The 25317-nt window shown below is 45.6% G+C and overlaps 1 protein-coding gene across 1 annotated transcript in view; it reads left to right on the top strand.

Annotated features, from left to right (window-relative positions):
• Positions 1–25317, top strand: part of CECR2 (CECR2 histone acetyl-lysine reader) — a 453428-nt gene that overhangs the window by 379469 nt on the left and 48642 nt on the right. The window contains exon 16 of the mRNA XM_086952894.1: positions 9070–9198. Within this exon, the coding sequence (XP_086809020.1) occupies positions 9070–9198 (129 nt within the window). The remainder of the gene's footprint in view (positions 1–9069; positions 9199–25317) is intronic.

The following is a 25317-nucleotide window of genomic DNA, read 5'->3' on the forward strand; positions in this document are numbered from 1 at the left end:
ACCGTGTGCGCCCGAGTGAAAGGTGTACTGCCGCTGGGCTGGGTGTAGCAGCCGCCAACAGTCAAGAAGGCCCATAGTACTCATGAAATTCGGGAGCCATGATTGTGCACAGCGAAGATCTCTGGACGGAAAACGGTCAAGGGTTCCCGAAACCACGGAATTAAAATCCCCACCAAGTACAAGCAATCCCTCCGGGAGGCCCAAAATGACGCCCCCGAGATTCTGAAAGGTAGTCGTCTGCAAACCCGGGGGGACGTAAACGGAAACCAAAACCAGGGTGCGTCCCTCCCACCTGCCCACCACAGCAACATATCGGCCCCTATCATCAATCACTCTAGACTCCACCTCCAGGGGGAGGGACATGCGCACCATGATTCCAACCCCTCGGGACCCCGAAGAGAACCCGGAATGAGCCACCATCTTGAACCCCTTTCTGTTAAGAGCCTGACAAGTATTGCCAATGAGATGAGTCTCCTGCAAAAGGATAACATCGGGTACGCAACGTTTGAACATTTGTAACACAACCCCACGTTTAATGCGATCCCCCAGCCCATTCACGTTCCAACTTAGCACATTTAGAGTCTTACCACCATCATCAAAGATGCCCCGTTCTAACCACCACCCCCAGAAAATAGCCACCGCAGCGTTGTAATCAGAACAATAATAGCCTTGCCATAGGAAAAAAGAAAAAGGAGAAGCAAAAGAGAAACACACAACCCAACCACCCCCCACCCTGCACCCCTGCATTAGACTAAAAAGCCCCCCCAACTAGCAGTGTGCCTGTCGCCCCCAATAAACTAACCTACGGAAAGCCCCCAGAGGAGAAAGGAGACATCCTATCACCCCCCGTTACCCTCCAAAGTTGAAAAAACAGGAGAAATAAGAAAAGAGAACAAAGTCAGTGACTGCCTGCATCCGCTGGACCCTCCACCGAAAGAAATCCGGAGAAGCACAGTTCACTCCGGAGAGCCAGGACCTCCCGACGCCTCTTCCGACAGATCATCAGGGGTAGTCCGACGTTGAGGCAAAGTGTCCAGCCAGTCCCCAGCTGCCTCCGGCAAGTCAAAAAACACCGTTCGAGCGCCATGTTCTATACGAAGCTTCGCCGGATAAAGCATGGAGTACTTCAACCCCATCTCCCTCAGTCTCTGTTTGACACCCATGAAACTTTGTCGGCGTTTCTGTACCGCTTGCGTGAAGTCAGGGAAGAAGTTCACATCAGCGTTCTGAAATTTCAACGGACCGCCTCTCCTTGAGGCCTGCAGGATCGCATCTCGGTCCCTGTAGTTAAAAAGTCTGGCAATGATAGGGCGCGGAGACGCTCCCGATTTCGGTTGGCCACCAGGCAGTCTATGCGCTCGCTCCACTGAGAAGAACTTACTCAGGCCACCGGGGGCCAAGTGCTTCACCACCAGTTCCTCAACGAATAGATCGGCAGCGTCGTCCTCCGCACCTTCCGGCACACCTATAATGCGGACGTTCTGGCGCCGTGCCAGTCCTTCAAAATCATCGAGCCGGCGGGCAAGCATCGAGTTGGCGGCCTTCAGGTCCCGAACCTCCGACTGAACATCAGACATGTCAGTAGTCAGGCTCGACGTCTTGATGTCGAGCGACTTGACCCTGTCGTTCGTTTTCCCGAGGTCCGCCCTGATCAGGTTGAGTTCAATCGTGAGGGTATCAACCTTGTGCGACAACACTTCGTGCTGCTTATGCATTTCGGCCTTTACGCCCGCAATGGCTCCCATTATGTCCCGGAGGGTGAGTTCAGTATCTTCCGGAGACACATCCCGGTGTGAGTCCTTGGTACGGCCCGATGCACCAGGCGAGCCCTTAGAAAGGGAGAAGCGCTCAGAAATGGTGGGCTGCGAGAGGGAGGGTTTCCTGCTGACTCTCGGGGGCTTGCCTTTGTCCGGGTCTCCTCTGCCCGCCATGATGGGCGACGGGGATCGTGCGACCCGAAGCGGGTTCAAGCCAACACTACCACCACCAGAAGGTCGAAGTCTACAATCACCTCCACCGTCCCAACGGAACGTCAGGCCTCCAGGCAGATCAGTCTACTCACAGGTACTGAGCAAGGCAGCTCATCCCCTCCCGAACTGCCACTGTTCAGAAGCACCACCGTCTCCCCCACAATGCCAGCTTGATATGGCGTCGTCGTCACCAAACTTCGCGACGGTGTAACTCAGCACAGGAAGCCCGGATTTTCAATCGGAGAACGGGCCCCACATCTGCATCAGCACCGCAACTGGTTCCCACCACCGTGGGACAGGATAGTTAGCAGGATCAGTGCGGAGGATCGGAGGGTCTTCGGAGCTCCGAGCTCACGTGGCCATCTTGGTTGCCCGCGAAGCTCCTCCCCCCCTGTTCAGTTTGTTGGTTTGGACCGGTTTCATCCCACAGGACCCCGGACCCATGACGGGCTCCATATTGGCGCCTAAGATGAGACATCAACCGGACGGGGGAGCTCAGGGTAAGCCGAGGCACCACCCTCCACAGCACTCAACAGCAGAGTCAATCAATTAGGATCCCAAAATCAGTGCGCAAGCCCCTAACGATCTCTTCACGATGGCTTCTACCCTTGTGGGAGATGGACCTCTCAAACAGGTCTGTAGCAGCTGTGACAACTCTGGGCACCAACCAACAATGCAAACCTGGGTATTAGAGCTGGCAATTGTGTATATGTCCAGTCATGCGTCCACAACTGGCTCTCTTGAAAGTCCGCCACAGGTTATCCGGACCATAACTGTCGAAATCGCAGGAGAACACACAGGGGGCCACAGTGCTCTTACATAGCCCCCGGCAGGGGGGGGAGGGGGGGGGGTTCACTTCAGTTCCAAGATGAGTCTAGAAATAGGCAGCGCAAGGTTGCTGCCGGCCTGGGTGAGTGCGGCCAGGATAAACCAAAGAGGCAGGTAGAGGGAAGCTGCTGCCGTCAAGTGCACGCCGCCGCCATTAGCTGTCTTACGGCGGACGCTCTGTGCGATGCTTCCAATGATTGCGCCCCCGAGTCACAGGAATTATCTTCTTGAGACCTCGATCTCCTCCGCTGCCGCACACGTTAGGTGCCTCCTTACCAGTATTATCCAGGAGTTCGCGGCGGCACCTCTGGGCAATGGCGTCGCTAAGCATCCCCGTCCGACCCTTACGATGAGCCCGAGTAGGCGGGCTGTGGTGAGCAGCTGCTCCGACACCCAGTGCTGTAATCTTGCAATGCAGATAGTCCCTCAGGATAGACGTGGGGCAGGGATGATTAGAGAAGCTTACACACTACACGGCCATCGTCACGCTAGGCCACGCTCCAAGCCAATTCTTGCCTATGCTATCAAGTGTCCTGGACCACGGGAAGGAGGCTTTTAAAGAGCCTGCCACATGTCAAGCCAGTACACCAAGGGCAGGGAAAAATATAAATATTCACCCAAAGATCCTGCCTACATGAGAGGTACTATACCAGCAGACTCCATTATTACAGTGAGGAAGAGGGTTAACGTCCCAACTGCCTCAGGACCAGCTCCTGACAAGTAGAGTAAAAGAATAGACCTTGTGTGACGAAAACATAAAGAAGTGCTGAAAAAATCAGTGGTATACCGCAAATTCGAACGTACCACTCAATCGCCATGCCTACCAACATTGGGAGCTTATGAAACATCACCCAGAAAAATATTGAAATAGGGCCACACCCTTGGTGGAAGATGGCAAGAACATAGCGAATATATGCTTGAAGTCAGCCCTACACGAGGCAGGAACGTCTAGCTGACATCAGTAACTCAACGCCATTATGCCTGGTCAGAATTTCAGGGTTCACACACGAAGTTCAAGCGAACATCCTGAATGCCCCATTTAATGGCAATCAGCTGTTTGAAAGTACTGTCAACGAGACACTTAATCAGCTGAAACAGACAATGAAACAGCCAAATCAATGGGAGCTCTACAGTTCAGAGTCAGTATGTGGAAGTGGTCAGTACCTTCAAGAAGACCCGCTGGAAGGGGCAGTTTTGAATCTGGAACATCCCACCAGACGTACCAACAATTGTACAAGGAGGCAGCCAAGCGACTCAACAGTAGGCTAGGCAATTCCAACAAGGAAGACCATCGTTTTGAGGACAAACTCGTGGTATAGGACAGCCACAAACGTGAGGGGCACCACCCACAAATAAGTGACATACCAAAAGCCACAAAACATTTTCTACTAACAGGGAGAAAAAAGACAAAAAAACACCAACTCCTAAACCTAACGCCAGTAGGAGGCAGAATAAAAAACTTCCTTTGGGAGTGGAGGAAGATAACTTCAGACAAATGGATCCTAAACATAATACAATATGGATATTGCATAGAACTAGACAAGACCCCTCCATGCAAGGGACCCAGAAAAAAAGTTTATTTAAAGTAGGGAACATCACTTCTACTAAAATAAAAAGAAGAAATTATGGCCTAGAACCAGTACCAATAACAGCAATCAACAAAGGAAACTACTCAACATATTTTCAGATCCCAAAGGTAGATTAAACACTACAACCAATTCCAGACCGAAGGTTTCTAATTTTTTTGAATAAAAACTCAAATTTAAGAAGACCACTCTACAGGAGGTAATACCAAAACTGCAGATAGGGGATTTCCTGGCAACAATAGACTTAAAAGCCACCTATTTGCCCATCCCAATAAATGCAGGTCACAGAAAATACCTCAGAGTTGTGGTAGACAAAAAACACTACCAGTTCACAGTGTCTAGCAGGAGTTGCAGCACACCTACGGAGACAAGCCATAAATGTTTATCCCTACCTAAACGACTGGCTGGTAAGGCAAATTCACGCACAAACTGCGAAGAGCACATAAGCAAGTAATGAGAACTCTATACAGGCTGGGATTTTTGCTAAACATAGAGAAGTCATTTCCACAACCCAAACAAGTGAAAATGTTTGTGGGCAAGGTTTGATTCTGTCCAAGGGAGAGTGTGTCCCAGCGAGAAGATAACATAATCACTGGTGAAGGGAACACAGCTGTACCGAAGGGGCAAGCTCTGAAAGTGAGGACAGTGGAGAAGTTACCAGGAATGATGGCTTTTCAGCCTCCCTTTGATTCAAAATGCAAGACTCCACATGATACCAAATCAGGAATGGTTGTAAAGAGTTGGGAAGATCTAGTGGTTGTTACATAAAAGATAGGGGAGGAGATAGCATGGTGGAGCAGATCACATATAACACAAGGGAGAACATTTGCTCCACTAACTCCTACAGTGACCATTGCAACAGATGCCTCTCATATGGGATGGAGAGCTCACATAAACAATCTCAAGGTGTGGGGCGTCTGAAAGGAACAAGAAGCTGTTCAGCATGTCCACATCGTAGAACTAAAAACAGTCTTCCTAGCCTTAAAAGCCTGTTAGAAAGAGTTGTGGGGGAATACAACATTGATCCAAACAGACAATACAACCACCATGTTCTACATCAACAAAGGGGGTGGGGGATGAATCCCTACTACTGTCAAAATAAGCAGAAGAGCTGTGAAAAGAGCTGTGAAAATAGCTGATTCAAAGGAAGATGGAAATCATAGCAGTCCATCTACCAGGAAAAGACAATGTTGAGGCGGACAGAACATACAGGCAAGCCTCGCGTTCTCATGAATGGGAGCTAAACCAAACAGTGCTCAACAGGATTTTTAGGAAATGGGGAACTCCATAAATAGATCGGTTTGCAAACCCCCTGAATGCAAAATGCCAAAGCGTTGCCTCCAGACGTTACCGCAAATCCATGGAGAATGCACAGTTGATTAAACTGATTAAGGAGATTTGCGTACGCATTACCCCTGATACCATTACTGCACAGGATGATCAGCAAATGCAAGAACAGAAGGATGACCCTGATACTAATTGCTCCACAATGGACAAGACTGTCATGGTTCTCGAAGCTGATAAATTTATCTCAGGGAAGAAATTAACTGATTACCAAACCAACAAGATCTGCTGTCAGTTGAAGAAGGTGTACTACAACCAGAGTCAGAGTCTTTAAGCCTAGCAGCATAGTTCCTGAACACTTGTAATGCGGATGCCTAATACTACCAGAGTCTATTATGGCTGTCCTAAGAGAGGCAAGAAAGCCAATAACAAGAGGTTGCTATATGGAAAAGATGTTCACTCTGGTGTCTTAAAGAGAGATTATTAAGGAAAAACACAAGATAAAATGGTGTTAAAATATTTTACACATCTCCTAGACTGCAAACTAAAATATGCATCTTTGAAGGTTCATTTAGCAGCAATAGTGGCATACACATGGGACCACATTGGGAGAAGTTTTTTCACAGCACCTGTGGTAAAGAGCTTCCTTCAAGGAGCAAAGACAATTGCGATACCAAAAAAGGTACCTGGACCCACTTGGAATTTGAATTCAGTTATCACACAACTGATAAAGGCACCTTTGGAACCTTTACACAAGGCAACATTGCAAATGCTCACTCTAAAGACTGCCTTTTTATTGGTCATAGCTTCACTACGCAGGGTCAGTGAGTTACAGGCACTCACATTACAAGAACCATATCATCAGGTACACAAGGACAGCATTGTCTGGAGAACGGACTCACGTTCCAAAAATTATCTCACAATTCCACTTTAAATGAAAGTATTCAAATACCAAGTTTCTTTCAAAACCCAAGTATGCATGCAGAAAGGACATTGCACAGATTCGATGCAAGAAAAGCTGTAATGTATTATATTGAAAGAACAAAACCACACAGGAAAACAAAATGGCTATTCATTTAATTTGCAAACAGTTTTCTATGAAGACAAGTAATTATTCAGTTGTGCCACAAGAATGCAGGACAAACATTACATTCAACACCAGGGGCACATTCAACTAGAAGAACGGAGCAATCACTGCCTTCCTAGCAAATACACCATTAAAAGACATTTGTATGGCAGTAACGTGGTAATCAGTGCACAGGGTAACTAAACACTATTGTGTGGATATACCGATATACAAAAAACCGCAAGTGGGACAAAAGGTCTTGCAACATCTGTTTACAAATCAATGCTCATATTTAACTCAACAACAACAGAAGGAACAAACAGCTTAAAAGTCAATGCACAGCATGTTAATCCAGAAAAGATTCATGCTGCAAAACATCTGGTTTCTTACTTGTTAGTGCAGTTGTGCAGCTTAGAGTTTTCTGGATTCACAATCAAACCCACCCGCCTCCACCAAGAAGATGAGAGGAGGAAACAATATTTAAAAAAAGAAAGGTTCTGAAGATGGTGACCAAAGGTGGGAGCTTCCAGAGGAAGCACAACGTCACATGGGGACACCAAATGGAGATGCTTTAATGCCCACCAACAGCAAAAAAGCAAAACGAGAAGGACAAAAGATTTTATGGAGAATTCAGGACCCGTTCACTAGATGGAGGAAAAATGCACAGTATGTGAATTCACAAACTTCAAGCTGAAAAACTACACAGACCGGTAAGAAACTTCAAGCTAAAAAACTACACAGACCGGTAAGAAACTTCAAGCTGAAAAACTACACAAACCGGTAAGAAACTATGCATCACCACTCAGGCACATATGTGGAGATACTCCCAATATACTTTCTCTCCTGAGTAGTTAACTGACGTTGCACCCAACCAGGACACTAAACAGATGAGTAAGCGTGTACACTTTGTAGGTTACTTGACATTCTCAACATTTTGACAGTTTGAGCCAGAGACCAAGGAGCAGAATCTGCACATACAAGTTTCTAACTATATCTGACAATTTTTATAAAAAATGAGCTATAATCAATGCCTGGGCAGCTGTAGAACCTAAATACGGCAACCCTTACAATTTGCTTATCAGTATGCCTTTGGAGTGAGCTTAAGATTTTGAGTTTAATGGCAATTGAAAATCTTTCAGTGTCTTACGAACTTCTAGACAGTAATGTTAGTATCACTGAGAGATTTCAACCAATAGATTTTTCTCCATATTTCACATTCACTCCTGAAATTAGAGTCCATTACCACTGGACAATATATCAGGTTCTAAAATTCTTAAGAGGATGACTCCCAAGTCCATTAATTTGGCAGATCCAGGTCTTAAATTTGCATATTATATCATTACGGCTCCCCCTGAAAGATTGAACATAATTGGGTAATACAACAATGACTAGGAGTATCAGACTTTCCAAAGTAAATTCCTTGCATTGACCATCCTGTCACCATATTCATGCCGCCCTGCTTCTACATACTTTCTGCCCTTTATTAATTCAATGGGTGCTTTCTTAATTTGTGCAAGAAGGTGGAAGGACGACTTGAAACTGCACATACGTTCGAACCAGTGTTCCTGTCTGCATCCCACTTTGTAGACTTTTGCAGGGCTGTGGGGGTTCTTACATTGCTAAAGCGACATATTTTGTTTAATCAACAGACAGAATAGATTTAAACTACATTTCAAGTAGATTACTTATTTCCACAGAGAGTATCACACCTATATTTTTTTGATTCAGAGTCTTAATAGAGATTGTTTCAATGATGGATGTATTGTGGTCTACAAAAGTGGTATATGTACCTCGGTTTGCACACATGTGCAATGTAAGGAATGTTAATGGAAAAATGTATGTGTAAATATATCATCTTAAATCCATTTTCACCCCCTCCATTGATCTACATGCTCTATTGTGTTCCAACGAAGCTCTGAGCATAATGTAAGTGAAGGTGTCAGCCATACTCAAGTCTCTATTTGATACCAATCTTATTTCCTAAATGGTTATGGTATGTTACACATGTATTATGGAAAAAGGTACACTTGAACAAACTTTGGAAAATTGATTTCCTTTGAAAATGATTTTAATACAAACAATCCCACCATAAATAATCATTCCCAGGCTCACACACACGACAGATCTGTATTATGTTTTAAAACTAGTTCTCCACATGAAACAGATGTGATCTGTTGGAGTCATTGAGTACTAAATCTCAGGTCTTAAAAGGCCCTCCCTCTGAGCACATTGTCTTGCTACACTTCACTCCATGTATGTAGATTTAAGTGCCAGCATTACTGATGATGCCTCTTTTGTCTTTCTCCTTGTAAATCGACCGTTCCTCACTATTCAGAGGCCAACAATTCCTGGCCTGTTCGCCCCTCCAAGGGTCTCTGATCCAACCAACCTATATGGGTCTCTAAGAGTACCAGAACCACACCCAGGCGATCAAGTTCAGCATCATCCGCACTTCAATGTTCAGGTATTGTGCATATCCTACAATAGTTTATTAATTTCTGTTTTTTATTCCTGTGGCTTTAAAAAAAGGATGTTAACTTGTTCTATCAAACTTACTGGATGCAGGCTTTTGCCAGTCACTTTTTGCTCTATTATGTTTGAAAACTTTTTTATATAGTACCATAAACCTGTGTTGCATTGACACTCTTCACAGTTTGAAATTGTCGGGACACTGTAAGACATGAATCATTGTAGTGGAGCAGCATTTCTTAATATTGCATTGATGATATTGATACCCCCTCTATAGCGACATGAGCTTGCACCAGTGTATATTTCAAATCATCTTTAAAATGGAAATTCTAAAGCTTCTTATCATTAAAAACCTGTGTTCTCTTGTATGGGGGAAAATTTGTAGCGAAGGATGAATTTTAAAATACATCACATTAGTAAGTACATAGCACCGTATAGAGGCTCTGCTGTCCATCTAGAGCTATAAATGCCAAAAACTAGGGAGGTTGAGAGGATTCAGGTGTACCTTTGATATGGAGAAGACATTCATTGCAACATGAACAAGCATGGCCAGACATTCATTGCAACATAAACAAGCATGGCCATAGTCAATAGGTCCGCAATTGCAAAAAAAAAAAAGTGATGGACTGAATGTGGATCAATGTCACACACTCCCCCAGTCAAAAGATCTGGGCCCAAATCCATCGTTTTTTTGCACTCCACACCACCCTGGGTTAGACAATGGCGATATGCAAATCAGCTCTGACCCTGTTGCCCCATGGGAACAGTCCAGTCCGAACTACAAAAGCCATGTCCTTCCCAGAACGGAATCAAGCATCCGAGGACCGGACCGGTTTCGAGGTAACACCTCATCAGCCCGGCTAGCTTGACTCCAGTGGTGTGGAGTGCCTGGGACCCACGTCTGGGCATCCCCAGCGCACTTAGGGCGGCAATTGCAAAAACAACAAGTGATGGACTGAATGTGGATCAATGTCACACACTCCCCCAGTCAAAAGATCTGGGCCCAAATCCATCGTTTTTTTGCACTCCACACCACCCTGGGTTAGACAATGGCGATATGCAAATCAGCTCTGACCCTGTTGCCCCATGGGAACAGTCCAGTCCGAACTACAAAAGCCATGTCCTTCCATGATCTTTGGACTGGGGTGAGTGTGTGACATTGATCCACATTCGGTCCATCATCTGTTGTGTTTGCATATTCCGCCCTAAGTGCGCTGGGGATGCCCAGACGTGGGTCCCAGGCACTCCACACCACTGGAGTCAAGCTAGCCGGGCTGATGAGGTGTTACCTCGAAACCGGTCCGGTCCTCGGATGCTTGATTCCGTTCTGGGAAGAACATGGCTTTTGTAGTTCGGACTGGACTGTTCCCATGGGGCAACAGGGTCAGAGCTGATTTGCATATCGCCATTGTCTAACCCAGGGTGGTGTGGAGTGCAAAAAAACGATGGATTTGGCCCCAGATCTTTGGACTGGGGTGAGTGTGTGACATTGATCCACATTCGGTCCATCATCTGTTGTGTTTGCATATTCCGCCCTAAGTGCGCTGGGGATGCCCAGACGTTGGTCCCAGGCACTCCACACCACTGGAGTCAAGCTAGCCGGGCTGATGAGAGGTGTTACCTCGAAACCGGTCCGGTCCTCGAATGCTTGATTCCGTTCTGGGAAGGACATGGCTTTTGTAGTTCGGACTGGACTGTTCCCATGGGGCACAGGGTCAGAGCTGATTTGCATATCGCCATTGTCTAACCCAGGGTGGTGTGGAGTGCAAAAAAACGATGGATTTGGGCCCAGATCTTTGGACTGGGGTGAGTGTGTGACATTGATCCACATTCGGTCCATCATCTGTTGTGTTTGCATATTCCGCCCAAGTGCGCTGGGGATGCCCAGACGTGGGTCCCAGGCACTCCACACCACTGGAGTCAAGCTAGCCGGGCTGATGAGAGGTGTTACCTCGAAACCGGTCCGGTCCTCGGATGCTTGATTCCGTTCTGGGAAGGACATGGCTTTTGTAGTTCGGACTGGACTGTTCCCATGGGGCACAGGGTCAGAGCTGATTTGCATATCGCCATTGACTAACCCAGGGTGGTGTGGAGTGCAAAAAACGATGGATTTGAGCCCAGATCTTTGGACTGGGGTGAGTGTGTGACATTGATCCACATTCGGTCCATCATCTGTTGTGTTTGCATATTCCGCCCTAAGTGCGCTGGGGATGCCCAGACGTGGGTCCCAGGCACTCCACACCACTGGAGTCAAGCTAGCCGGGCTGAAGAGAGGTGTTACCTCGAAACCGGTCCGGTCCTCGGATGCTTGATTCCGTTCTGGGAAGGACATGGCTTTTGTAGTTCGGACTGGACTGTTCCCATGGGGCACAGGGTCAGAGCTGATTTGCATATCGCCATTGTCTAACCCAGGGTGGTGTGGAGTGCAAAAAAACGATGGATTTGGGCCCAGATCTTTGGACTGGGGTGAGTGTGTGACATTGATCCACATTCGGTCCATCATCTGTTGTGTTTGCATAGTCAATAGGTCCAGCATGCTTTTTGAGTCCAGAATAACACACTAAAACAGCTGCTGCAGTGACAAAAAAAAATTCAATGCATCTATAAGATAATGTAATGTAGAATGATTCAGTGCTTTTCTGAGATGTAAAATAGTCAATCATGTATTCAAATGAAAGCACTGCAAAGAGACTTGAATGATACTCATTCCAACCAATAGCATTTAAGGCGATGGCAGTACTTCTCTGGGCTGAGCCAAATGCACACCCTATGTAATTCTAAATAATTGGTAACAGTAGATCAATCAGACAGCTGTACTACAAGGCAGACCTAACAACTGATCTTCCTCCAAAAGCACACAGATTTACCTTTTTGGTGACTGTTAGTCCTGTTGTTACAGGCTTTCGCCTACCATTATTCCTCATGTACACTACCACCTAGTGGTGAAGCTGGAAACTGCTTCTGATCTTAACCTGGTACATCGCATGCATGTGAGTAGCAAAGTGCATACATGTAATGTAGTATATGTACCCCTCACTCAAGTGCAAAGCATCCGTTTTAAAGAAGCCTACCTTTCAGTTAATTTTGATCGATGACAAAGGAGTTGCCCAGAGAGAGTTGGGAATAGACAAAAGCCTTCGAACTAGAAGTAACAAACTCAACATAAATGTACTTTATCCAAGTCCTATATCTTTGTTCTCTCTTATTCTCCATCTGTGAGGAGATACCACAAGAAAAGAAAGAATAGAGAAAAGTCCCTGTGTGAAATCAACTATTATCCTGGCTCATGGAATTTGAGTAACATCTCACACTCCTCATGAACCCAATGCAGCGAGGTGCATGCCCTCTCACATTCTTACCCGCTAGAAGAATCAGTGAAAACCAGCACTACTGTTGTATGCCTGATACCTGTTAGCGCGAGGGCTGGGTGGCATGTTATGCATCTTGGGGTCTGGAAGAGTGTTAAGATATTTTAAATTACTTTTATCTGTGTTCGCTATTGTGCTTACTCACTTGAGCTCTGCCCCATCGTCTGTCTGTCTGGTCCCCGGTCCGTCGCGGCTTGTGCCGGTTGTACGGAGGTACTTAAAGCAACTCTCGCCGCTCCACACTGCGAGTGCCACACTTCCGGGTCCGCGTCATTGGAGTTGACACCGTCCCCTCCTCTGTTTAAAACACAGCGGGGACGCGCGCAGCGGCGTGCCTAAGGCAAGCCTGTCCAAGCACGACCGCCGCCAGATGCCACGACCCCTGCATATTTTATTTTGTATCTCTGGGTAAGCATGTCCAGTATCATGTTGTGCTATTCTAGTGAGGACTTGCAATCTTTGAACCCTTTAAATCTATCACACAATGGGAAGGCTATTCATACGATTGAGCCCCTAGGCAATCACCAGGTTACTCCCCTTAGGGAGGACAAGTTGGAGACTAATGCTTTTAAGCAGGACACAACTGATACATTGGCCACCCCGACAAAAGCAAATGACAAACCGCTCACTGCGTTATTCTTAAATTCGAGGTCTATACCTAAGCACTCACTCGAGCTCTGGAGCCTTTTAGATGCCGAAAAACCTGACATCTGTTTCATCACTGAAACATGGCTTCATAGCCAGGCCTCATCTGATGTAGCGATAGCCTTCCCCCAGAGTACCATCTAGGTAGGCTAGATAGGGAAGTGGGTAGAGGAGGAGGAGGCATCGCAATTGCAACTAAGACCCCTATCGAGATCAAGGTGCTGGGGTCCTTCTCCAATCCTACATCTGAGATAATGATTTTTAACAACGGAATTTCCAGCATTGAAACTTGGAGAGGAGCGTTAGTGTACAGACCCCCTGGTTCTAAATCGAAATGTGTTAACTATCTATTAGAAGCAATAGTATCACACGTATTAGCGACTGATAATTTTATTTTACTAGGTGATTTTAACTATCATGCAGAGTTATTGTTGGATCCTGACACTAGACATTTAGTTGGAGCAATGGACACACTAGGTCTGACCCCAAGGGTAATAGGCCCAACGCATCTAGCCGGTCACACGCTGGATTTAATATTCACTAACTCGTCCAAATTGATCAATGAACCTCCTCTCCCTATACTATGGACTGATCATGATCTTTTAAAGTTTAGTTTGCCCAAATCCTCTCAGGGGAACCTAGGGCGGAATAGAAGAGTACTGATACGGCCTTGGCGTAAATTAACTCCTGAGGTTTTTTCTTAGCCCATTTTAAACCACAACAGATATGCCAATCTGACAGCCGGCCCCATGATCAACTTTAATGTGAAAAACATAGCATCACCATGGTTCACCATGGTTCACAACTGCTTTAAAAATTGATAAGCAAAACAGTAGAATAGCTGAACGCCAATGGAGGAAAACTAAAGCGTAGGAAGATCGTAAGAACTATAGACAGCTACATCTGAATTATATAAAAAATATTAAATTGGCCATAAAGATCTACCTAACTCAGCGAATAAACAATGCTGCCCACTCCAGCAAGGAACTCTATAAAATATTGAAAGAGTTTACATCTCCTCGGGCCTTTGTTTGTTCCCACTCGAGTGGGTAGTCTCTGTGTCTGCTTTCTTAGATAATAAAATCAAATCCATCTATGCCTCTTTCCACATATTGATTCTGGCCAATCTCCGCAAAGTAGGAACCCACCAACGATATCCTCTTTTGAAGAAATTAATGATGCCCCAAGGTTAATGGAATCTGAACACATAACCATTGTTAAAGTACTTGAAGAGCTTAAGTAAGATTAAATCGGGTTCCCCAGCAGACCCATTTTCTCCCCGCTCCTGCACTAAGATTACGCCGTTACTTGCTAATTCTTTAACCGAAATGTTCAACATGTCTTTAGAGCAAGCCAATGTACCAATCAGGTCGAAACACGTGCAAGTCATGCCAATTCTTAAAAAACCATCAGCTGATCCTACCCTACCAGCTACTTATCTCCCCATCTCCCTGCTACATTACTTTGAGAAGGTATTGGAGCATTTAATCAACAAACGGCTCACTGCTTACATGGAGAACCACAGTCTTTAGGACCCGTCACAGTCTGGCTTCCGTGCTGCCCATGGCACGGAGACTGCATGTCCTTGAGATTGTTAACAACATTAGGCTCACATTGGACAGAGGGGAACCAGCAATTCTGGTTCTCCTTGATTTGTCTGCGGCATTCAATACCATCTCCCACAGTATCTTGAAACATCGACTGTGGGAGGTGGGTATCAGAGGGAAGGCTCTGGACTGGTTCGAGAGCTATCTAACGGACCGCTTTACCACCGTTCATGTTGAGTCATTAGTCTCATGCAGTCGTCCTGTCACTGTTGGGGTCCCCCAGGTCTCTGTACTCAGACCGATGCGGTTTAATTTGTATTTAACTCCATTAGCTCATATCATCCGATCGTACGGATTTGAGACTGTCGTATGCTGACGATACGCAACTACTTGTCACCCCCTCTCTGATTACGTTGGCACACGTTCACGCTTCAAAAGTTGTATGATCGATATAAATAACTGGATGAGTAGTAACTAGCTACAACTGAATGGCAGCAAAATCGAAATTATCCTTTTTGGCAATGCAGAGGAATTCTGGTCACAAGATTGGTGGCCCTTGGAATTAGGCTCATGTCCCTCTCCTAAGTCAGCAGTACGCAACCTAGGAATTACAGTCGACTGTACTTTGTCCTTGAAAACTCATGTCAACCAGGTCTTAGGTGTCTGCTATGGGATTATGCACAATCTCCGTAAAATCTTTAAGGGGCTACCCATTGAAGCAAGGAAACCGCTGGTGCATGGTCTAGCCATCAGCCGTCTTGATTACGGCAATGCCCTGTTCACAGCATTAAATGAAGATCTTCTTTCCAAGCTTCAGTCCCTTCAGAATACTGCGGCCAGATTGGTCCTTGACCATCCCCCCCCCCACACCCCTCCAGATCTCCAGCTGCCCCATACCTTAAAAGTCTTCACTGGCTCCCAGTGCGTCAAAGAAGCCATTTCAAAATTCGAAGTCTTACACATAAGACAATGTACGATACCGGCCCTAAGTATTTAAAAACTCCAATGGTATATACAAAAGAGATCGTTAAGGTCCGGCACCAAATCATATTTGGTCCAGCCGCGTGCACGTACATCCCATAATGGCTGCCGCTCTTTTTCTTATCTTGCTCCCATGCTATGGAACAAACTGCCATCACACCTTTTATCCATAGGGGATCATAAATGTTTTCGTAAATACTTAAAACCTGGCTCTTTCCCAAGTAAACACCTTTCTAAATAATTACTTGGCCGGTCAGGAGTTGCTGTCTGTTGTAGCTGTTTGTTCTGCTGCAAGCGCCTTGAGACCGATAGACCGATAAGTGCGCTCTATAAGAATATTTGACTTGACGCCAAAAAACTCCTCTAAGGAGAGCTAGTTTATATGAAATTGGAGTGAACAATCTCCCTTCTCTACCCTATATGTGGTTGCCAGCGGACATGATCCCTGCACCTCGCCCCTGCATACCCTTTCAACACTGTATTGGCCTTGGAAACTGGGTCAGATACAGTATATACCCCCTGACACCATTTGCACCCAACCCTGTAATATCTCCTATCATCCAGTAGGACCCCCGCGTTACCTTCCTGCTCCCATGGTTCTTCCCCTGCCTGGCATGCCATCGTTCCCCCTCTAGCTAGAGGGAATGCCTCCATACATATGTTAGATGAACAACCCATTTGAGGACCTCCTCTCGGCCGAATGATCCCTGCCATTTCTCCTGCCGCTTTGTTGTAGGGGGGCCTATGTCTATTTTTCAGCATCTTACAAATGTCAAAGTAATTAAATAAGGTGTTATTCAGCCAGTGCTTTCTGCAAATGTATGTCTTGAGGAATTTCAGTCCGCTTTCAACACTGTCAGAAAAATCAAGAGCTTGACTGATGCAGCATGCATGTGTGGCAACCCAGGTACCTTCCCTGTAGCTCTCTGACAGGGCCAATCAGACATTCTTACTATCACTTTTAGAGTTGGGAGTTGTAAGAGGCTGCATTACAGTAGTCTGTGGCACACAGTGATTTTCTGTTTTGCATGCCTTGTTGTCATTCAGATTGTGTGCAAGGTTCGCCCATTGTGCAGGAGCAGGCCCGACACTCTGGTGGAAAGCAGGCCACTACTATCTGCTGGGCATGAGCAGCAGCAGTGCAGACAAGTAAAACATATTTGTTGTCTAACCCAATGGATAGTGGAGTAGGTTAAGTTTAGGGGTTGTCTTGAGGCACAGAATCTTCAAAGTAGGTGTCTTAAAAGTTCATTGATAACAGCCAGTGTTTGTATTGAACTGCTGCAAAAACATTGCCAAACCTCTGTAAAGGTATACATTGAGTTTGTAATTCTTCCAGAATGTTGCTGAATCTGTTTTCATCTCCAGAAAGTGGGAATAGTGGCCTTGCCTCTTTTCAAGGGAAGTGAGATGTTTTATGACCCATTAAATTGTTCTCTGCAAGTCTGTCAGTAATTCTGAAGATGCCGAATGCGTTGTATTGCTCTTGGCCCACCCTAACCCATTTGATTGAAGTGCCCGTTATCTTCTGAGAGCGAACATCAGAGGACAGCTTGGTCACAGGCAAACCATCGGGATGTTTTTGTACTTACCTTAGGCTGCAGCGGCAGTCTCCCTTTGAACTGTGAAGACATTGGAATGGGTGTCTCTAGCTTGAGGCTTAGAGTAGAAACACATTTTTAGGGTCGACCTGGTCAGAGTCCTTAAGACATCTACCATAATCCCACAATGCCTGTGTACATGCCCACTATTTTAGATTCTTTTTCTCTGCCTTTGGGTATGGAGGTACATCGGAAGTCTCCTGATCTTATTTTAAAAGAAGTCATCGAAGAATCCTCAAACAATCTTCTAAAGCAGTTGAAGAAACAGAGAAAAACGATGGAGGAGGTTGTTTAGGGAGATTTTTGGTCCGGAGGGATCGTCACACTAAAAGGAATGTTTAAAGTCTAGTTGGTTGGAACGTGGTGATGTGACTGTCTTGGTGTTTGTTATTCTGCTGGTGCTCCTCCTGTCGAGGAGATTCTTCCCATTGGACTGCAAGTTGATGACCTAGTTCCCAGCTTTAGTCCGAAGACTAACGTCAACTTGGTACCTTATAGTGAGCCCAGTATTTATTGCCATTGTTTAGGATTTCCTATTTTCTACTGTAAATATATAAACACTAGTAAAAACCGAATCAAATGGGGTACATTCTTAACAGAATTTCCTGCGCTCCAACAAACTAAACTGTCATGCAACAAAATATGTGAATGTGTCATTTTGAGTTATAGAGAGCTTTTTTTTTTTAATAGACATGCAAGCAAGAATGGTCTAAAACTATCCTGCTTGCATTTTGATGTTTACTCTTTTCAGTGAAAAAGCTTTAGCATTGTGAATCTTTTCTGTGTACGCATGTTGTGGATCATTCCACCATCTAGCAGCTGTGGTTCATTCCACCATCTAGCAGCTGTGGTTCATTCCGCCATCTAGCAGCTGTGGTTCATTCCGCCATCTAGCAGCTGTGGTTCATTCTGCCATCTAGCAGCTGTGGTTCATTCTGCCATCTAGCAGCTGTGGTTCATTCCGCCATCTAGCAGCTGTGGTTCATTCTGCCATCTAGCAGCTGTGGTTCATTCTGCCATCTAGCAGCTGTGGTTCATTCTGCCATCTAGCAGCTGTGGTTCATTCTGCCATCTAGCAGCTGTGGTTCATTCTGCCATCTAGCAGCTGTGGTTCATTCTGCTATCTAGCAGCTGTAAATCATTCTGCCATCTAGCAGCTGGGTTCAGAATATTCCTCTTGGATGTCACTGGCCATCATTTGTTGGCATGTCTGTCCGATCCTGACGTTCTACATGTACCCTGGAACTCTGTGTGCATGGTTGCCACCTTCAGATTCTTTTTTTCAGTTGTTGGGTCATGAAGCAAGGCTAGACGGCTTCTTTAAAAAAATAACCAACAACACTATGAATGAATGCCCTTGTTTGATGGCACATACCTCCATTGACGCTACTTAATTTTTTTCTTTTTTTTTGTTTGTTTCCCATAGGGGGTCCTATGCTTTTAACTGTATCTACGATGTTGGTTTGTGCTCAACCCCTCTATTTGTCTGTTGCACTTGTATGCTACACTATTTCCTCTTGTCTTTAACATATTTTACTGCTACTCTATTGTCTCCCTTTCCTTGCTGATCATTGTTGTTGTTTTTTACCTGTTTGTACCTCTGTACATGTGTAAAGCGCTCTGATACCTGCTTGGGTCAAGTCTGCGCTAAAGAAAACTGTATATAAATAAATAAGAAGCTTTAGGATCACTGAAGAAAATTCAAAAAGTAATTAAAGCAACAGGCAGAGCAATATGAAGATGGGGAAAACCAGTTACAATGAAAGAACCTCCAATTCATATTCACCAGATACCACCAAATAAAGTAGGTGGGACATGCAGGTGAGCCGACCACGAAGGTTGAATTATATGAAAATTGAGTTGTGCCACAGACTACATCCGAAGCTCAGGAGAAAAAGCAGTAGGTCTTCTACAAGGAGGATGAAATGTAGGAACAAGGCCTTTTCCGGGATCCAGAGAGTGTTGAGGGAGATTGAGAGGATCTCAACTCCAATTCACTAGAGGGGGGAGTCGATTCTTACCCTTCAAAGCCTTCACTGCCCAACTACATTACCGTACACAACGGCCGCAAAGTATAGCAAGTGGCTGCGACCCAATGGAAAATGGACAGATCCAGTGCACTCCTCAATAGATGTGGGAGACAAACAAGAAGTTGCTGCAGCAACTCTTTGAACAGTACAGAAAGATGGCAAACAACCTATCTTAGAGGACAAGGCTATCTCCAACACCTGCTTCAAGTAAGCCCGGTCAACCACAAACATGGCAAAAAGACAGCTCTGTACGAGCACTACGCTTAAAAGACCCTCTTTGCTGCAAGTCTCAGGATTTAAAGACAAGGTAAAGAACTGTAACTAACACCCTCTTCTCGGAAGAGCATTTGTTTGGGTCATCGGTGGATGACAAGCTTCAGCGGATCAAGAAGTACAATGGTACTGCAAAACCAAGGAAAGCCCTGCAGTTTCAACCACATGAGAGGGAACAGCTCCAATAAGGAGGCCCTGAAGAAGAGTATTTTGAGCTAGTACTCCACAGACATTTCTCTCTTTACAGAAAGAAGCTCAGCAAACTCCATGCTTTCCACTCTCCCTATCACCACGTCAGCCCTTGGCAGGTACAGAGAAAGGAGCCAACCCTCAATAGGGGTGGGCTCAGTAAGCAAGTGAGGGAGAGCCCAGCAACATAACACCAGTTATGGGGGACATGGGAGGATTCCTCCAGTATTGGAGGTCACTCAGCTCTGACAAATCGGTATGAAACTTTCTCCAAAATGGCTACTGTATCGAACTCCTATGAATACCACCACATGTGAAAGAGAACTCCCGCCAGAAAAGAGGAAAATCACTTGCAACAGAAGGTGCAGAACTTCTGCAAAAACAGGTGGTAGAAAAGGTGCTAAGTAGAGAGAACCACCAAAGAACCTTCTCTGTATAATTTCTGGTACCTAGACCAGACCAAAGATCAACTCTGAATCTCCGGTTCTTAAATTTATAAAGATCCAGAAGTTCAAATGAACACGCTTCAGGTGGGCATACCGTGGCCTCGAACACATCTATCTGCATGTGGGGATGCACCACAAGCACAAGAAATTCCTCCAGTTCATCATGAACTAGGTATACTATTAGTTCAGGGTACTTCCCTTTGGGATTGTCAGTGCTCAGGGTGTTTATGAAATGTTTGGTTTCTGTGGCAGCGCACTTGAGAAGGCAGGGGTTACATGTATACCCTACCCAGACGATTGGTTGGTAAAGGCAGGCACATTCAGACAATTCTAGAAGATCATAAAAATGGGCATGCATTCCATGCAAACAAACCCACATTTCCTTCCCGAGGTCATTGCACACTTCCATGTTAATCAAAACAGGCAGCGACCAGTATTTTTTCAACAGCCAAAAGCACAAGCAAATAAAATTCTCCAAGTGCCAGACTTGGTAGGGCAGTCACGTTTTACTTGGATAGAACTAAACCGATCATGAAAGGAACCAGGTTCTTTGTTTACTTTGCATCTAGAGGTAGGGGCTCATTAGGTGCCAATGGAACCATCACTCGATAGATAGTATAGAAAGTCCAGACGTGCGCAAGTCTCACCTTTTTAGCAAAGATTTCCATTAGCAACATACTAAGGAGGCCATTTGGTTATCTATACACACCTTCACAAAACACTATTGTGTGGACATTCACGTCACCAGAGGTGCAGGTTCGACAAAAAGTATTAAAACACCTGTTTGCGATCACAAACACATTTCAACTGACCCTCTGTACTATAGAGAAAAGAAAACTGCTACAAAATCAGTGCTCAGTCAGTGATCAGTATGTCAGTCCAGAAATGATTCACGCTGCAAAAATGGGTTGCTTACCCTAGGAGTGCGTTTGCACCTTGAAGAGTTTTCTGGCATCACACGCAACCCTACCACCTCCCCAGAAATTAGGTGCCTGACACACACACACAAAGTGTCTTCTTTTTCACAAAGCACTCAGAAAGACATGGGCATAAAGATCCTAAACAAGAAAAAATAATTTGAAGGTGGGGACCATGCACGTGGGTATCCGAGGTGCACTTCTGAGGCGGACACACCACCAAATGGTGGTCGGCGACACCCACGAGCCAAAAAAAAGGAGAGTGAACAAAGAAGAGGGAAATTCCGGATCCAACCTCTTAATGGCAAAATAATCCACATCATTTGAATACAGAAAATAGTTCAAGCTGTAAAAACTACTACTTAAGTAACCATTTTGTTCTCTTCTTTCTTTTCCCTCCCGTTCTTGTTTGTTTGGTACAAAGATCTGTAGTTTAGTAATATGTGATCCATGATACAGACATGTTGAGATTTGTAGCAGTTTTGTTCTGTTAACTCTTTACCATAGTTAAGCATTATGAAAACAACATGCACGATAATACAATTTTTTGTCTGCTTGTTTGCCCAAAAGGTAGGCTTAGCAATTGATCTCATTCAATAGGTATAATAACCCTTTGTTGCACATTATCGCTTTGGCACTAGCACTTTTGTTTCCAAGACTGTGTTTGCTCAAGACTTGTAGTCTCCGTGCCTCGAAACCATCATGGAAGGGGAGGTTTGGGGGAGTTTCTTTCGCTCTCTTAAGGTCTCTTTTAAATCTGCCTGTTGATGAAAAGCTCTTGTGAACCATACCAAAATATAAAGTGGGCTTAAAGCCCAACCATTGCTTACCATTGGTTGAGTTTCTCACTCTCATTTGCTTGCTTCTTTTTTTAATGACTTTCCTTCCTTTTCTTGTGTTTGTTCACACCCTTACGTAAAGCCTCTTTAGCATTGTTTTGATTGACTTAATTATATTCTTCCATTGCTCACATTTATCAAAGTACTCTATTCTTTTTCATTATTCAATTCATGAATGTGCATGTGTTTTCTGGCTATCCATTGTTCACTGCCTCCCCCCATTAAATATTTGCCCCTTTCACCAAACACGCCCTCTGCCACCACCCACTCCTCCATTACTCCTCTACCGCTCACGGTCCTTCAAATAAATGTTTTCATTTAATTGTGTTAATTTTTTGGAGGGCACAGCCGCTGCCTTTTGCTGTTAGTCCACTTTGCATTCCATCTCTTTTGTGTCTCTCCATTGCTTTAATCTATCCACTCCTTTATTGATGCCTTGAATCCACACACCTCAACCCTATCCGTATTTGCTCCTTCATTGGTACCCCACCTCCCCTCTAACATCATTTTATTTTTTGAATTTTCATTTTTTGAGAGGGCCTAGCAGCTGCCATTCTTTATCCAAAATATGTACCGATCTAAGTGGTATCTACCATCTTATATCAGTACATAAAAATATAAAGGAAAAAGCACCCACTTCTTTCTGTAGAGGCGAGCATGCATGGTGACTCACGCATGTAAATACATCATCACAAGAAATTACCTTTACAACGCGAGTTGAGCCATGCATGAAGTTTCCCTGCAAGCGGAACAATGTTTGCCTGAACCATGCATCTGCCTTTTCCACGCATATGCGTGTTTAAGGCAGATAGCGGTCTAGATATCGGATGGGCAGGGAGAGGAAAAAGGAAGCGTCAGGACAGGTAGCTCCAGATAAGGACAGGTAAATGGGCTGGGGCCGGGATGGGGGCGTAGGTTTTATGGGTGGTGTTCAGTTTGAGGGTTCGGGCTGGGGGGCAGGAGTGTCGGGGTAGTTTTTAGGTCTTGCCTTATCCCAGCGCATGTGCTGATCTGGCGAGACATTTAGTAAGTGGGCTTTAGAAATCCGACCATGGCCAAAAGCTTGCTGTGACGCGCACAGGCGCCATCTGGCTTTCCGTCATGGCTTAAGTGCTCACGGCACCCTTACAGCACGCGATCACTTTCGCGCTTACCACTCAAGCACAGGCGCCATCTGGCTTTCCACTCGGCCTTTAGCCGTCGCTCTCCCTCAGAGCCTCTACTCCGCCCCCTCTCCTTTTGCTCTTTCACACCAGCCACCTCACGTGCTCACCTCTCTGCCCTCCGTCGCAAGCTCACTCCTGTACTTTAATCTTTTTACTGTCCTTCAGTGCCACCTCGTTTGCACCCTCCAACGTTGCTCTTCCACACCACCCACTCACTTGCCCTCCCTCGCCAGCCCCTCTTGTGCGTTGATCTCCATTCTCTCCCCAAAGCCTCCTTGTTTCCCCTTTCTTCTCTCGCCAGCCTCCGCATGCATCTTCCTCTGCCCTCATGAGCTCTCCCTCACCTGCCTCCTCCTGTGCCCTCTACCCCCGCCCTCTCACTCGAGCTGCTTGAAATGCCTTCTCTCCTTCCCCATGCTCTGTCACAAGCCTTTGCCCCCCGCAGTGTCCTCTCTACCAGCCTCCTCCTTTCCCCAGTGCTCACTCCCCCCCCCCTGCGCCACGCTAGCCTCCTCCTAAGCAACCCTCTTGCTCACACCATCCTCTCCCATGTCGTACTCTTTCCTCCCACTGCCCTCCCTCACTAGCCACTCCCTCACTAGCCGCTCCTTTTCCATTTACCCCGTCCACTGGTTTTCTTCAGTAGCCTTTTCCCGGATCCCTCCTTTTGCAGCAACCCAGACCTCCCCGTATCTCCCCCCTCCCCAGCCGTCTACTTTAATCTCCACCCCGCCTCTTGTGCACTCTCCAATTTGTGGCTCCCCCTAGCAACCCTCCTGACCAGACCGTGTCAGTACCCATCTTGATCTCTCGCCTCAAACCGCTCTCCCTCACAAACTTCGTTACGACCTCATGCCCTCCACCTGCTCTCTCATGTGCCCCCCTCCCCCTTACCTCTTTCACGTTCCACGTGGTAGAACCATCTATTCGCTAACTCCACCCACCTCAACACGCCCTCACGCCCCTTCACTCTATAACCAGGTGTTAATTTTCATTGTTTTACCATTAGTCTCTCCCCTGGTCTCCTCCACCAGACCCTTGTGGCTCTCTTTACCCCTAGCCTCTTTGACACCGGTCGTGCCCTCCTCCACTCCATTTCTTCAGCTCCCTCCTCTTTTGGACACTCTCATTCAGGGGTGGATTCCGCCGAATATTTTCTGTCCCATTTTATTTTCATTCTTCCCCTTTTCTCTCCCTCCCATCTGTCCCCTTCACCAATTTAGCTCCCTCCTGATTTCTTTACATGCACCTGTCTTTTGTTATCTCTGTCTCTTATCTTATCTCTTTGCTCCTCTCACTTTTCTTCTCTCGATTTTTATCATTCCTCCCCTCTTTCAATAATGTCTCCATTGTCTCTTAATTCACTCCTCCCGTACCCTTACCGTCCCCACTTCCTTCATCTCTCGTTGTACCTTCCCCTCTCACTCCAACACATTTTGAACCATTCCCTCCTCAATCTTTGCCTTTATTTTTCGTCTATCCTTGAGTCTCCACACCCACACTCTTTTGCCTCCTCGCTTAGCTTCTCAGCTCTGTTCTATATCTCTGTACCCTCCTCAGTTTGCTAATGTCCACATTTATGGAATAAATGTATCCCACAATTTACAGCGTAAGCTACACTTCTTTTTTTCTCACACTATTGTCACAGTTCGAGCAGTTTGAAGATAGTAAAATATTTAAATAGGATTTGCAGATAAGAGTGGAGAGTAGGTGGAAAATGAGTAAAACCTGTTTAAAAGATAACATTTTTAACAAGCATTGGCATAGCCAGTAGGTCTCGCCTTTTGGATCTTATAAGTGTTTAGCCATGCAACAGTTGATGTTGTTGCACCAAGGATATTGTGCTGAATAACTTCAGCACAATATCCTTGGTGCCACAACATCAACTGTTGCATGGCTAAACACTTATAAGGTACAAGGTTTAGCCATGCAACAACTGATGTTGTTGCACCAAGGATATTGTGCCGCAAAACTAAATACTTATAAGGTCTTAAAAGCGAGACGTATTGGCTATGCCAATGCTGGTTTCAAAGGGGGCAGGGTTTTAAGGCTCAGGGTGGAGGAGGGGTCAGTGTAGGTATAAGGGTTGGGGCTGTGTTTTAGGGCTCAGGG

This window comes from Lissotriton vulgaris, chromosome 1_2 (assembly GCF_964263255.1).
Source record: "Lissotriton vulgaris chromosome 1_2, aLisVul1.2, whole genome shotgun sequence".
Taxonomy (NCBI): Eukaryota; Metazoa; Chordata; class Amphibia; order Caudata; family Salamandridae; genus Lissotriton; species Lissotriton vulgaris.